At 47.7% G+C, this 15,912-nt stretch overlaps 1 protein-coding gene across 1 annotated transcript in view; it reads right to left on the bottom strand.

Moving 5' to 3' along the window:
- Positions 1-15,912, bottom strand: part of DUSP12 (dual specificity phosphatase 12) — a 184,190-nt gene that overhangs the window by 59,001 nt on the left and 109,277 nt on the right. The window contains exon 4 of the mRNA XM_063940630.1: positions 9,249-9,367. Coding sequence (XP_063796700.1) covers positions 9,249-9,367 — 119 coding nt within the window. The remainder of the gene's footprint in view (positions 1-9,248; positions 9,368-15,912) is intronic.

The raw sequence follows: 15,912 nt of genomic DNA, 5'->3' as shown, positions 1-15,912 counted from the left end.
TTGTGCTTTCTCCAAGCTGGTTTGGATGGAGGATTTTAGGTTGGGGTCCTTAAAGGTACAAGTCTCGGCCCTTTCAATCTTTCTCCAACAACGTCTGGTGTCCTTACAGGAGGTCCAGACATTTTTACAGGGAGTGTTGAGACTACAACCACCTTTTCGTCCTCCCACAGCTCCGTGGGATTTAAACCTGGTGTTAGTTTTTGACATCTGACCTTTTCAAACCTATGGAAAGGTCAGATCTTAAATATGTGTCCTGGAAGACGGTCTTGCTGCTTGACTTGGCTTCGGCAAGGAGAGTATCGGAATTGGGAGCCCTATCCTGTAAGAGCCCCTTTCTTGTTTTCTATGAGGATAGGGCGGAACTCCGTACTAGGGCAGAGTTCTTGCCTAAGGTGGTTTCGGGTTTTCACATAAACCAACCAATTGTGGTCCCATCTTTTCAAGTGTCAGAAGGGGACAGTTCCTTGGATGTTGTCAGGGCATTAAGGGTTTATGTACAGGCTACGAGTTCCCTTAGAAAGTAAGACGTTTTGTTTGTGCTGTATAACGGTCCCAAGAGGGGTTGGTCAGTTACAAAACAAACTTTGTACAGATGGATGAGACTCACCATCAGACAAACATCTCCAGTGGTTAGAGAGTCAAGTTTTGGGTGGGTGCTCATACCAACAGGGGCCTAATTCAGAGTTGATCGCAGCAGCAAATTTGTTAGCAGTTGGGCAAAACCGTGTGCACTGCAGGGGCAAGGCAGATATAACATGTGCAGAGAGAGTTAGATTTGGTTGGGGTGTGTTCAATCTGCAATCTAAATTGCAGTGTAAAAATAAAGCAGCCAGTATTTACCCTGCACAGCTAACTCAATATCTACCCAAGAACTGCAGGGTGAATATCACGGAATAAACTGGGCGAGTGTCACAGGCAACTACAGCAGGCATGCTGCAGTGGTGTATTTCTGTATAGGATCCCAATTGCTGGTGGTAAAGAAGGTTTAACAAAGTCCAGGTCTAAAGCTAGCAGACTTTGGCCCTCATTCCGAGTTGATCGGTCGCAAGGCGAATTTAGCAGAGTTACACACGCTAAGCCTACGCCTACTGGGAGTGTATCTTAGCTTCTTAAAATTGCGACCGATGTAATCGCAATATTGCGATTACAAACTACTTTGCAGTTTCTGAGTAACTTCAACCTTACTCTGCCTGTGCGATCAGTTCAGTGCTTGTCGTTCCTGGTTGACGTCACAAACACACCCAGCGTTCGCTCAGACACTCCCCCGTTTCTCCAGCCACTCCTGCGTTTTTTCCGGAAACGGTAGCGTTTTCATCCACACGCCCATAAAACGCCGTGTTTCCGCCCAGTAACACCCATTTCCTGTCAATCACATTACGATCGCCGGAGCGATGAAAAAGCCGTGAGTAAAAATACTATCTTCATTGTTAAATTACTTGGCGCAGTCGCAGTGCGAATATTGCGCATGCGTACTAAGCGGATTTTCATTGCGATGCGATGAAAAATACAGAGCGAACGACTCGGAATGAGGGCCTTTGTGAACCTCCTAGCGAATATTGAAGCAGAAATTTGAGAAATAGGGCTAGAGTTATGTCTAGTAATTTGTTAACAACATTCAAACATTAGTGGAATAAGTAATGGGAACAATCCTTCTCTTGGGAGCAGTAGAATCCAAGCTACCGAACTATGCCTTGCTGGATAAAATGATTGGGAGAAGCACAGCAAGAACAAAAGGCCTTTTTCCCATATGCAGTTGTGTTCACCATATAGCCCCAAGGGGCCTAATTCAGACCTGATCGTAGCTGTGCATAACAGCCCCCAATTTTGCACGGCTACGATCAGCTACCCTGACCATGTGTGTGTGTGTGTGTGTGTGTGTGTGTGTGTGTGTGTGTGTGTGTGTGTGTGTGTGTGTGGGGGGGGGGGGGCAAGCACAGGGCTAGTCCGCCCCGCATGTCTGGCACTCCCTTCTCCGCATGGGCTCATTAGCATTGCACGGCGGCAATGCTAGCGCACCAGACTAGAAAGTCCCTACCTTTCGCCGCCCCCGGGTCGCAGCGGCTACGTGTGACGTCATGCAGCCGCCCGCCTCCCGCACGGTCTGGGCACACCTGCATTGCCTGGACCGCGCCCTCAAAACAACGGGCGAACGCCACCGGCCGCCTAGCAATCTCCTCTGCCTGTCAATCAGGCAGAGGCGTTCGCTGGGCTGAGATGCTGATCGTATCTTTGGCATGCAGCGATCAGGTCTGAATTGGCCCCAATATGCATACAGTAAACTCCTATTCTGGTCCTATACCTAGAACAAGGTGTTCAGATTTTCTCACAGGCATGGAGACATGCTTCCTTTTTGCATTCTATACGGTGTTCTGGCAGCCACTGGTCTACAGCCAGTTTACAAGCTAACACACCCCTTAATTTAGCTGTATAGTTCTTGATGGAACTAGAGCAGCTTCTTTCTAACTAGTCTCATCAAACCAATTTTGGAATTCTTAAATATAGTCCAGTGCAGACCGCTTGTAAAGGCATAGGAGAGTCAGTGCTGCAGCTGTAGATCTGTGGTGAGGATCACCAAAATCTCAAGGAAATCCAGCCAGAAATATGCCAGATGTCAGCACTCTGTCAATATTCTCTTATAATGGTTTAAACCAGGTCACGGTCTAATCCTTGACTAAAATAGGATTTTAATACCTACCGGTAAATCCTTTTCTCATAGTCCATAAGGGATATTGGGGACACATTAGTATGATGGGTATAGACGGGGTCCAAAGAAGCCAGTGCACTGGGTGTGCTGGCTCCTCCCCTCTATGCCCCCTCCTACAGGCAGTTCTAGGTAAAACAGTGCCCGAAGGAGAAAGGACATACTTGAGAGAAGGAACATAATAAGTGTGGTGAGATTTACACGCCAGCACACCATAACATAAATGGGCCAGCAACGGCTGGCAACATAATAGCAACAGCTGAACAGGTAACAGAACAGAGAACCTGCAGAAAATCACCGCACAGAGGCGGGCGCCCAATATCCCTTATGGACTACGAGAAAAGGATTTACTGGTAGGTATTAAAATCCTATTTTCTCTAACATCCATAAGGGATATTGGGGACACATTAGTACGATGGGTATGTCCTAAAGCTTCCAGTACGGGCAGGGACGTGCGGAGACATCTGCAGCACTGCCTGCCCAAACTGGGTATCCTCTTTGGCCAGGGAATAAAATTTGTAGAACTTCACAAAGGTGTTCTTCCCCGACCAGGTAGCAGCTCGGCATAGCCGCAAGGCCGAAACTCCACGGGCAGCCGCCGAGGAAGACCCCACCGATCTTGTAGAGTGGGTTTTCAGAGACTTAGGAACAGGTAAGGCTGCCGACACATGGGCCTGTTGGACAGTAAGCCTAATCCAACGAGCAATGGACTGCTTTGAAGCAGGGCAACCCCCCTTCTGCGCATCATAGAGTACGAACAAGGAATCAGTCTTTCTGATCCGAGCCGTTCTCTTGACATAGATTTTCAAGGCTCGCACTGCATCCAATGCCTCCGGAAGAGCTGAAGTGCCAGAACTGGTCGGAATCACAATAGGATGATTCAAGTGAAACGCGGAGACCACCTTTGGTAGGAACTGCTGTCTAGTCCTGAGCTCCGCTCTGTCCTCATAAAGTATGGACTTTTACACGATAAGGCCCCCAATTCCGAGACACGTCTAGCAGAAGCCAGAGCCAGTAACATCACCGTCTTCCACGTGAGGTACTTGTCTTCCACCGTCAGAGGTTCAAACTAGGACTGCAGAAAACATAACACCACATCCAAATCCCAAGGTGCCATAGGCAGCATAAATGGAGGTTGTATGTGAAGTACCCCTTGCAAGAAGGTCAACTTCTGGCAATAGAGCCAACTTCTCCTGGAAGAAGGACGGAAAGAGCTGAAATCTGGACCTTAATGGATCCTAGACGTAAGCCTTTATACACTTCAGACTGCAGGAAAATAAGGAATCCTCGCAAGTGAAAGTCTGCAGATGGATATGTGCGTTACTCGCCTCAGGAGACATATCTCCACCAGATATGATGATAGTGTTTTGACGTCACAGGTTTTCTGGCTTGCACCATAGTGACAATGACCTTTTTGGAAAGCCCTTTGTGAGCTAGGATGTTCTGCTCAACTTCCATGCCATAAACGAGGCCGCCGTAAGTCCGGGTAGACGAACGGACCTTGCTGAAGAAGCTCCCTTCTTAATGGCAGAGGCCAAGGGTCTTCTATGGATATGTCCAGAAGAGCCGCGTACCACGCTCTTCGGGGCCAATCCAGGGCAATCAAGAATGCTTGCACTCCTTGATGCCTAATCCTCTTGAACACCTTTGGGATCAACGGAATCGGAGGAAATAGGTAGACCAGCTGGTAAGGCCAAGGCGATGTCAGCGCATCTACTGCGCTCGCCTGAGGGTCTCTGGTTCGCGAGCAATAGTAGCAAAACTTCATCATGTCGATCTGTGGGCATCCCCATCTGTCGATCTGTTGAAACACCTGAGGGTGTAGTCCCCACTCCCCCGGGGGGAGATCGTGGCGGCTCAGGAAGTCCGCTTCCCAGTTGTCCACTCCCGGAATGAAGATTGCGGACAATGCTCTTGCATTTCTTTCCACCCAGAGGAGTATCCTTGACACTTCTCACATGCAGGCCCTGCTTTTTGTTTCTCCTTGTCGATTGATGTACGCCACAGCCATGGCATTGTCCGACCGAACCTGGATTGCCAGATTCCTGAGCAGAGGGGAGGCCTGAATCAGATCATTGTAGATAGCCCGAAGTTCCAGGATGTTGATCGGAAGTAGTGCCTCTTGGGCAGACCACCTGCCCTGGAACTGCACACCCTGGGTGACAGCTCCCCATCCTCTTAGACTCGCATCCGTCGTGAGGAGGACCCAATCCTGAATCCTGAAGCATCAACCTTCCCGGAGATTGGAAGACTGTAGCCACCACAGGAGAGAAATCCTGGTCTGTGGTGACAGATGAATCATCCGGTGCATCTGGAGATCGGAACCAGATCACTTGTTCAGGATGTCCAATTGGAACGTTCTGGCATGGAACCGTCCATACTGTATCGCCTTGTACGATGCCACCATCTTTCCCAATAATTTTATGCAAAGATGAATGGATACTCGAGCAGGTCTGAGGACCATGCGAACCATTTCCTGGAGTGTTCTCACTAATTCCACTGGGAGGAACACTCTGTGCTACAGTATCTAGTAGCATACCCAGAAACAGGAGCCGCTGAGATGGTTCCAGGTGGGACTTTTGTAGATTGAGGATCCACCCGTGGTGAGACAGAAGTTGGATAGTGCGATCTATATGGAGCAGTAGAAGCTCCCGGGAACTCGCTTTTATCAGGAGATCATCCAGGTAAGGGACTATATCGAACCCCTGGAATCTGAGTTGAAACATAATTTCCGCCATCACCTTCGTGAACACCCTTGGAGCTGTAGACAGGCCGAAGGGTAACGCCTGGAACTGGTAGTGATCGTTCAGCAGGGCGAACCGCAGATAGGCCTGATGAGGAGGCCAAATTGGGATATGGAGGAAGGCATCCTTGATATCTAGACACACTAGGAACTCCTGGTGTTCCAGGCCTGCAATCACTGCTCTCAAAAGATTCCATCTTGAATTTGAAAATCTTCAGGTAAGGTTTCAAGGACTTCAGATTCAAAATGGGTCTCACATTTGGTTTTGGTACTATGAATAGGCTGGAGTAGTAACCTTGTCCTTGTTGATGTAGGGGCACCGGAACAATGACCTGGGACTAGACCAACTTTGTGATGGCCAGTAGCAGCGTTACACGCATATTTTCCAAAGCTGGTAAGCTTGATTTGAAAAATTGTTGGGGAGGAGCACCGTCGAACTCCAGCTTGTAACCCTGAGAGATGAGGTCCCTTAACCAGGCATCCTGGCAGGAACCTTCCCAGATATGGCTGAAGCGACGTAACCAAGCTCCCACCACGAGATCCGCTCAGGGTGGGTGGGCACCATCATGCTGAAGCTATTGCGGAAGCTGAACTGGTGCTCTGTTCCTGAGAGCCGGCAACAGTTGGTTTCTTAGGCTCACCTCTGTTGCCGCTAGCTGCGTTGGAGGCACCCTTGGCCCTAGATCGAAATCTGGTGGACCGAAAGGACTGGGTAGACGGTCCCGGGTAGGTACCGTCTACCCAGGCGGAGACCCAGAGGGAAGAAACGTGGATTTTCCAGCAGTAATCTTGGAAACCCATGCGTCCAATTCACCTCTGAATAGCCATTCACCTGTAAAGGGAAGAGATTCCACATTTAGTTTGGAGTCAGCGTCTGCAATCCACGGATGCAACCTTATGGCTCTGCGTGCAGATACAACCATAGCAGTGGCCTAGCATTAATATTGCCAATCTCTTTTAGGGAGTCACAGAGGACTCTAGCCATGTCCTGAATGTGTTTTAGGAAAGTAACTGTAGTAACCAGGGTCATATCCCCCGAGAGATCCTCCTGAATTTGAGTAGCCCAGGAATGAATTGCATGTGTCATCCAACAACCTGCGATGACTGGTTTTTGAGATACACCTGCAGCAGTGTAGATAGATTTCAGTGTGGCCTCAATTTTTCTATCCCAACGGATCTTTTACCATAAAGGATCCAGAGGCAGGGAGTACCGCCATTTTGGAAAGGCGAGAGACACAGACATCTACAGCTGGAGATTCTTCCCAGAACATTCTGCCTTTAGGGGCAAAGGAAAAGGTATGCAAAAATTGTTTTGACACCGGATATTATTTATCAGGAGTTTTCCAGTCTAATTTAAACAAATCATCTAATTCCTTGGAATCAGGAAAAGTGACTGTCAGTTTGTCTTGTGGGAGGAAAAAGGACTGCTGATTTGCAGTGTCCTCCAGGTGGAGCTTTAGAACATCCCTTATAGCCAAAAAGAGGGGATCAATACCCTGTGCAGGGGGGTAGTCCCCACTTATGGGGTCCACATCATCCAGTATATCATCATTAGTATCTGATAGGAGTGCAGGTAAAGCACGTTTATGTGCACCTGTAGTAGACGGGGGGGGGGGGGGGCAGCCAGGCTTGCTACTGCTTGTTGCAGTTCTTGTGTTTTATTGGCATTAGCAGTTAATTGAGATGACATATCAGACATCATATTTTTGATAGCCTCCAGCCTGGTGGGCTCATGACTCTCTCCCACACTGTCAGCATTTTGTGATGACTGACTACACTGCTCACATGATAAGGAGCCAGATGATGGAGGGGAGAATCTGGCACTATAAACACCGCATCATTTTTGTTTCACCATTATGGAGTAACACACAATAACACATACAACACAGACTGAGTTACAAACAAGCCTGCCCTATTGCATGTGAGAGAAGACAAGGAGTTAGAGAAGACACCAGCACACCAACGCTGCAGAGCCCGAGTGAGGCCGTCAGCGGTTTTTATATAGATATATCATGTAAACCGTTTCTAACTAGGATTCCCCTAGAGGAATATTGTGCACAAAATAGCAGCTCTCCCCCTACTCAAACACCCTGTACCAGTGATCCAGCGTGTGACAGACCGGAGGAGCTGTGTGAGGCTGCTGCTGCTTATGCAGAGGAAGGCGCCAAAATGCAGCTGAGCCCGCTCTAATATAGCTCCGCCCCATGTAATGGCGTCGGAGCTACTGTACATATTTATACTGGCTATGTCGCCTAAAAACGCTGTAGTGTCACATAAATGTTAAGTACAGCAAATTTCATCCAGTGTCACGAAGGGGCTACAGAGGGTCCCACCCAGGAGGGACCCATATGCCTCACCCGCGCTTTTGCCACACCATGAAGCGGGGGACCCCCCTAGCGGGATCCCCCTGTTTGTACTCATCACCGACGATCACCTTCAGGCATCCGTTAGGGATGTGCAGCATGTTGCGATTGCGACAGCCAAGGTGCAGTGCCCCGCTGAACTAACAGCCCGTCAGGACGGTGGTCCTGCAGCGGGGAAACAGCTCTGCACCTCACAAGGCCAGTGACCGTCCCCCACCCCTAACTCCCACGGCGCAGGTATGCTGTTGCCCAAACAGCATACCGAAAATAATAACGTTTTAAAAGAAACTGAAGAAATGTAAAGTGCAGTGGCTCCTTTGGACCCCATCTATACCCATCGTACTAATGTGTGACCAATATCCCTTATGGATGCTAGAGAAAGACAGCTTTAATTTCACTTTGGGAGGGTCTGTGATGTTAGTCTGGGTTTTCATTTTCAAAACCAGACTGCACTGAGTGAAGAATATCTGGCAACATGTACATTTTTCTGCAAACTTACTAGAAAAGATACCCATGGTTCCATGCTAGGGGATGTAGTTAGCTTGTCAACAATCAAAATGTCGACAAGCTAAATTTAGACTCCGGAACTTAGACATCAATATTTCGAATGTTGCAAAATGCTCTGTAAAGAGTCAAGAAGTGGACCAATGGAGAAGTTGCTCATAGCGACCAATCAGCTTTTACCTATCATTTGACAGACTGTAATAAATAATGCTACCTCAAAGATGATTGGTTAAAACTTCTCCATTGTTTTCACTGCTTGATACTTCTACAAAACTGCTGAACAAAATGTAAGTTGCTCAAATCAATAAGGAAATACAATTCAGGTGCATGAAAGGGGGGGTCAGACTGGCTAGAAATACATTGGGGGTAAACCCCTGTTGTCCCCCAGCGCACCGAGCTGTACCTGTACCAAGACATGAAAGATTAAGCCACCAGGCCCTGACAAGGCTCCTCTGATGCTGGTGCCACCAGCATCATAGGAATCTTGTCGGGGTCTGGTGGCTTATCATACGTTTGCAAACTGTATGGAACTAAGACCTCTCTCTCTCTATATATATATATCTTTCATGTCTTGGTACTGGTACAGCTCGGTGTGCTGGGGGACACCAGGGGTTTATCCCCAATGTATATCTATACAAACTGCTGGCGGTAAAGGAAGTTAAGCAAGCCAAAGTCCAAATTTCAGTAAACAAACGATCAAACACTGTTCAGACACGGATCCGCAAGCAAAGCCATAGCCAGAGATATCAGAGTTGGAATCATAGTCAACCACAAGCAGAGGACCAGGAATCCCAACAGTTAGAATAGAAAAGCCCTTAAGATGCAGACTTCATGTCTTTTATATCTGGCCACAGCATTGCACAGTTCTCTGCACCTTAAAAAAAACCTCAAAACAAAACCAAAAACCACAGAATATCATAAAAACTATAATATTTACCAGGGTATTTTTCTGTCACTTTCTGAAGGCGATATTGTTTGTAGCTCGCACTGCTCATATCCACGTCACAACCCATTTGTTCAAACAGTGCTAGCTGGTGCACAAACTCTTCATTGATTCTGAAAGAAGCACAAAGTTTGGATAGGGACTCCAAGAAGCTACAGTGCACGTACCCCAGTTTTATTTTTTCCCATTTAAAGCTATAAAGTGTCTGAAAAGATAACTTTTTTAATAGCAGAGATATTTCGTCTTACTTTCTGAAAAGGTGTTCATCTACGTAAACAAGTGCAGCTTAAAGACAAATAGGTATCATATAAGCTTTGTGTTTGGCAAATAGGTCACAGTTTATTATAAGTATTGATTATGGGTTTTCAATTTTAACCAAAACATAAGAGTAAAAAAGGCAAGTCAGAGGGTATGCCTGGTATCGCATTTCATAAAAGGAAAAACAAAAAAAAAAATCATAGGGCTTGCCTGGTGTAGTTGAATTTAATACGACCATGCCAGGCCATCTGGAGGGTCACACGGTTGCCATGGCAACCTCTCTTTCGATTCCTCCTGCCTGTTCGGCAACAGAAAGGGGGGGGGGGGGATCCTTAAAGGATCGCTAAGCCACGGCTTCAGGAAGACCATCTTCCTACAACCCAGGCTTTCCTTCTCTCCCCTGGCCACAGGCACTACAGGAAGGCAGCTGCGATAGGTGATCTTGATACCACGATTTACCAGCCTGGGCCGACTGCAATACAGCATACCCGCTTCCTCATGCTCTCTCCTCCTACCAAAAAGCAGTGAGTCATTGGTGAACCCTTGGATTGCCCTCTTCTGCAGACTGCTCTTCTTGGAAGAAATGTTAGTATAATTAAGTTCTGCCGGCTGGTGAGGAGACTTGTCGGGCTAGCGGTCGGTGGTAGTTTGTGCTCCAATGCGTCTCTGCCTTAGCAGGCTTTCCTGAAGGAACAGTGTGAGGAAGGTATGCTAAGGCAGAAACGCGTTGGTGCACAAACCAATATCAAAAAGCAATCTCGCAAGTCTCCTTGCCAGCCGGCGAGTTGAGTGGCCAGCTACTCAGTAACTGATCTCGCAGTAGTGCGAGTTTACGTAAGTGGCAACCAGCCATGTGAGAAGTGACGCTCACCGATGAAACATGTCCACCTGGTGGACGGAGGATAACAAATCGCGGCTAGCACCATTAATATCCAGAAACTGCACATCATGTACATCGGAGGGGTAAGTTCTGCGGATAGTGGAGGGTGCAGGACTCCAGCCCTCCCACCCTCATTAATCCACGGAAGATTACTACCAGCAGCATCATCTCACTGGATTCAAAACATGACATTGTAACTTTGAAATTTCCTTTATGAACTTGAAACAGATAAACTTGCTTCTTTTGCCATTTTTTCTTTTACTTATTCCGTTGCTTACCACACCATAAAACTTTGTGTTACTGTGTAAACTTTTGATGTTTTATGGCTCCCATATAAAATTCCTGTCACGCACATACCAATTATGAATATATCTGTAGAACACCAACCATAACGCAAGCTACAAAGATACAAGTCTGAGCACTGCATAACTAATTACCCTTGTACTCAATCCAGTGAGGCCTGGTATCCTCATATATGCTAGCAGCACGGCAAACAATCCAATAGGATTTTGGGCCTGATTCAGACCTGATCGCAGCAGCAAATTTGTTAGCAAATGGGCAAAACCAAGTGCACTGCAGGGGGGCAGATATATGTGTAGAAAAAGTTAGATTTGGGTGGGTTATATTGTTTTTGTGCAGGGTAAATACTGGCCTGCTTTACTTTTACACTACAATTTACATTTCATATTGAACCCTACCAAATCTAACTCTCTCTGCACATGTTATACCTGCCCCCCCCTTCAGTAAACATGGTTTTGCCCATTTGCTAACAAATTTGCTGCTGCGATCAGGTCTGAATTAGGCCCTTTATGCGCAAGGCCCATCCAGCCTTACCAATATTTAGACATCAAAAGACTGAAAACTTTTAAAAGTTCAAAAATAGGATTTTAATTATCTACCGGTAAATCCTTTTCTCGTAGTCCGTAGAGGATGCTGGGGTCCACATTTGTACCATGGGGTATAGATGGGTCCACTAGGAGCCACTGGCACTTTAAGAGTTTGAGAGTGTGGGCTGGCTACTCCCTCTATGCCCCTCCTACCAGACTCAGTCTAGAAACTGTGCCCGAGGAGACGGATAACTTTGAGAGAAGGATTTGACACAGATCGTGACGAGATTCACCCCAGCTCACACAAACAAGGCAAACCAAGCAAATTAGCTTGAAAACCCAGCAACAACTGAATAACATTACTGAACCAAGTAATAATGCAGTACTTAACTAAGAACAAAGCAATACTGAATCTAGTAACCACTGCAGGATAACGAAGCGCTGGGCATGCGGCAAGCATCCTCTACGGACCACGAGAAAAGGATTTACCAGTAGGTAATTAAAATCCTTTTTTCTCTTACGTCCTAGAGGATGCTGGGGTCCACATTAGTACAATGGGGATGTACCAAAGCTCCCAAAACGGGAGGGAGGGAGAGCACGGAGGCTCCTGCAGAACTGATTGACCAAACTTTAGGTCCTCAGAGGCCAAAGTATTGAACCTGTAGAATTTTGCAAACGACTCAGACCAAGTAGCCGCTCGGCAAAGCTGTAAAGCTGAGACACCCCGAGCAGCCGCCCAGGAAGAACCCACCTTACAAGTAGAGTGGGCCTTAATAGATCTTGGACACTGCAATCTGGACGTAGAATACGCATGTTGAATAGTGAACCTAATCCAGCAAGAGATCGTCTGCTTAGAAGCAGGACACCCAAGTTTCCTGGGATCATACAGGACAGAGAGTCCAATTTTCTGTGACGAGCAGTCCTCTTCACATATATTTTAAGTGCCCTTACAACATCCAAGGACTTTGATGGAATTGAGGAGTCAGTAGCAACTGGCACCACAATAGGTTGGTTGATATGAAAAGCTGACACAACCTTTGGAAGGAACTGCTGACGTGTCTGGAGCTCAGCTCTATCTTCATGGAAGATCAAGTAGGGGCTTTTACAAGACAAAACCCCCAGCTCAGACACACGTCGAGCAGAAGCTAAGGCCAACAGAGAGACAGCCTTCCACGTGAGAAACCTGACCTCGACCTCCTGTAGAGGCTTGAACCAATCCAATTGGAGGAACTGCAACACCACGTTAAGATCCCAGGGTGCCGTAGGCGGCACAAAGGGAGGCTGGATGTGCAGAACCCCTTTCAAAAAAAGTCTGAACCTCAGGGAGGGAAGCTAGCTGTTTCTGGAAGAAAATGGATAAGGCCAAAATCTGTACCTTTATGGATCCCAACCTCAGGCCCATATCCACACCTGCTCGCAGGAAGAGGAGAAACCGGCCCAGTTGAAACTCCACTGTAGGAAACCTCTTGGACATATTTTTTCCAAATGCGATGATAATGTTTAGACGTTACTCCTTTCCTAGCCTGTATCAGGGTAGGAATAACTTTGTTCGGAATGCCCTTCCGAGCTAATATCTGGCGTTCAACCTCCATGCAGTCAAACGTAGCCGCAGTAAGTGTTGATAAGCGAAAGGCTCCTGTTGTAGCAGGTCCTCCCGAAGAGGAAGAGGCCTCGGATCTTCCAGCAGTAGACCCAGAAGATCTGCGTACCAAGTCCTTCTTGGCCAGTCCGGAGCAATTAGGATTGCCTGAACTCTTGTTCGCCTTATGAGCTTTAGAATCCTTGGAATGAGTGGAAGTGGAGGAAACACGTACACCGACTGGAACACCCTTGGAGTCACCAGGGCGTCCACCGCCAATGCTGGCGGGTCTCTTGACCTGGAACAATACCTCCGAAGCTTTTTGTTGAGGCGGGAGGCCATCATGTCTATTTGAGGAACCCCCCAAAAATTTGTCACCTCCGTGAACACCTCTGGATGGAGGCCTCACTCTCCTGGATGGAGATCATGTCTGCTGAGGAAGTCCGCTTCCCAGTTGTCCACTCCCGGAATGAAAATTGCTGACAGCGCCAGCGCGTGTTTTTCTGCCCAGAGGATGATTCTTGTTAACTCTGACATTGCAGCTCTGCTCTTCGTTCCGCCCTGTCGGTTTATGTAAGTCACGGTCGTTACATTGTCCGACTGTACTTAAATAGATCGATCTCGCAGAAGATGTGCCGCTTGGAGAACACCGTTGTACACGGCTCTTAGTTCCAGAAGGTTTATTGGAAGACTGTATTCCAAACTTGACCATCTTCTTTGGAAGGTTTCCCCTTGAGTGACTGCGCCCCATCCCCGGAGACTTGCATCCGTGGTTAGCAGGATCCAGTCCTGAATCCCGAACCTGCGGCCCTCAAGAAGGTGAGGTATTTGCAGCCACCGGAGGAGTGAAATCCTTGCTTACGGCGACAGACGTATCCTCAGGTGCATATGTAGATGAGAACCCGACCACTTGTCTAAGAAATCCAGTTGGAAGGATCGACCATGAAATCTTCCGTATAGTAGGGCCTCGTAGGAGGCAACCATCTTCCCCAGAAGGCGAATGCACTGATGAACCAAAACCTGGACTGGCTTCAGGACATCCCGGACCAATTTTGGTATCACCAACGCTTTCTCCTTCGGTAGAAACACCCTCTGCACTTCCGTGTCGAGGATCATCCCCAGGAAATACAATCTCCTTGTCGGCTCCAAATGTGACTTTGTAAAGTTCAGGATCCAACCATGTTCCCTGAGCAGACGAGTCGTGAGATCAATGGACTGCAACAACGTCTCCCTGGTCGATGCATTTATCAGCAGATCGTCCAGATATGGAATTATGTTCACTCCTTGTCTGTGAAGGAGAACCATCATCTCTGCCATCACCTTGGTGAATACCCCAAATGCCGTGGAGACACCGAATGGTAGTGCCTGAAACTGATAGTGACTATCCAACAGTCCAAATCTGAGATAAGCCTGGTGCGGCGGCAAAATCGGAATGTGGAGGTATGCATCCTTGATATCCAGGGATACCAGAAACTCTCCCTCCTCCAGACCTAAGATCAACGCTCTCAGAGACTCCATTTTGAATTTGAACTCCCTCAGATAAGGGTTTAACGATTTCAAGTTCAAAATCAGTCTGACCGAACCATCCGTTTTCGGTACCATGAAAAGGTTTGAATAGTAACCCACGTGTTGCATTTGAGGTGGAACTGGAACAATGACCTCTGATTTTTCCAATTTTTGGATGGCTTCCTGTGGGATAGCCCCGCCTGTCAATAGAGCTGGCAAGCCTGATTTAAAGAACCCGTGAGGCGGGAGTTCTTGAAACTCGAGTCTGTACCCCCGGGACACAATATCCTGTACCCAGGGATCCAGGCCGGACGACACCCAGACGTGGCTGAAATGTCTGAGCCTCGCACCCACCTGTCCGTCCTCCAGGCTGTGCGGTCCACCGTCATGCTGACGATTTAGGAGGAAACGGAAGCAGGCTTCTGGTCCTGTGAGCCTGCAGGTGTAGGCTTTTTGGATTTTGCACACCCACCTCTAAAAAGAAGGTGGTAGGAGGTTTGGACTTTTTTTTCTTAGTGGTCCGAAAGGACTGCCATGCGGAAGAAAAGGGTTTCTTCGTGGAAGGCGTAGCTGAGGGAAGAAAAGGTGACTTATCCGCGGTTGCCGTGGAAATCCATGCATCCAATGCTTCCCCAAATAGAGCCTGACCTGTGTAGGGTAGGTTCTCCACACATCTCCTGGATTCCGCGTCTGCCGACCATTGGCGCAGCCAGAGTCCCCTGCGAGCTGAGACAGACATGGAAGATATCCTTGCAGTCAGCGTACCCAGGTCCTTCATGGATTCCACCATGAACCCCGCAGAATCCTGTATGTTACGTAAAAACACTTCAATGTCACTTCTATCCATTGTATCTAAGTCCTCTAGTAATGTGCCTGACCACTTTACTATAGCTTTTGAGATCCATTCACAGGCAATAGTAGGCCTTAACGCCACCCCTGAAGCAGTGTATATGGATTTGAGCAAAGTGTCAATCTTATGATCAGCTGGTTCTTTTAACGCGGTAGATCCAGGGACAGGTAAAACCACCTTTTTTGACAGTCTGGAGACAGATGCGTCCCATCTTTTTCTATCCTCCTCAGGGAAGGGAAAAGCAACCAGAACCCTCTTGGGGATCTGGAATTTTTTCCCCGGGGTTTCCCAGGATTTTTCAAATAAAGCATTTCATTCTTTAGACGCAGGGAAGGTTAGCGAGGCTTTCTTATTGTCTGTGAAGTAAGCCTCCTCAACCTGCTCAGGTGGTGTGTCAGTAATGTTTAACACATCTCTAATGGCCTCAATCATGAGCTGCACCCCCTTAGCCAGGGATGCCGCCCCCATCAGCACATCCCCGTCACCGTCTGCCATGTCAGAGTCGGTATCAGTGTCATCTTGCATAATCTGGGCAAGTGCACGTTTCTTCGGGTATATGCTAGGGGTTTTAGAAGGAATAGGTACAGAGCCTGACCAAACTGCCATAGAATTCTTTAAAACCTGAGTTTCAGTCTCAGTATGAGCTGCCCTAGTAGAAATCTGAGAGATCATTCCCTTAATAGAAGTCAGCCATTCTGGCTCGGTAATAGGAATCAGAGACAATACATTACATTCCTGGGTACATGGAATGGATTCCT

This window comes from Pseudophryne corroboree, chromosome 9, assembly GCF_028390025.1.
Source record: "Pseudophryne corroboree isolate aPseCor3 chromosome 9, aPseCor3.hap2, whole genome shotgun sequence".
In the NCBI taxonomy this organism is placed as follows: domain Eukaryota; kingdom Metazoa; phylum Chordata; class Amphibia; order Anura; family Myobatrachidae; genus Pseudophryne; species Pseudophryne corroboree.
The sequence above is the reverse complement of the archived record's forward strand: the minus strand, read 5'-3'. Positions and strand labels throughout refer to the sequence as shown.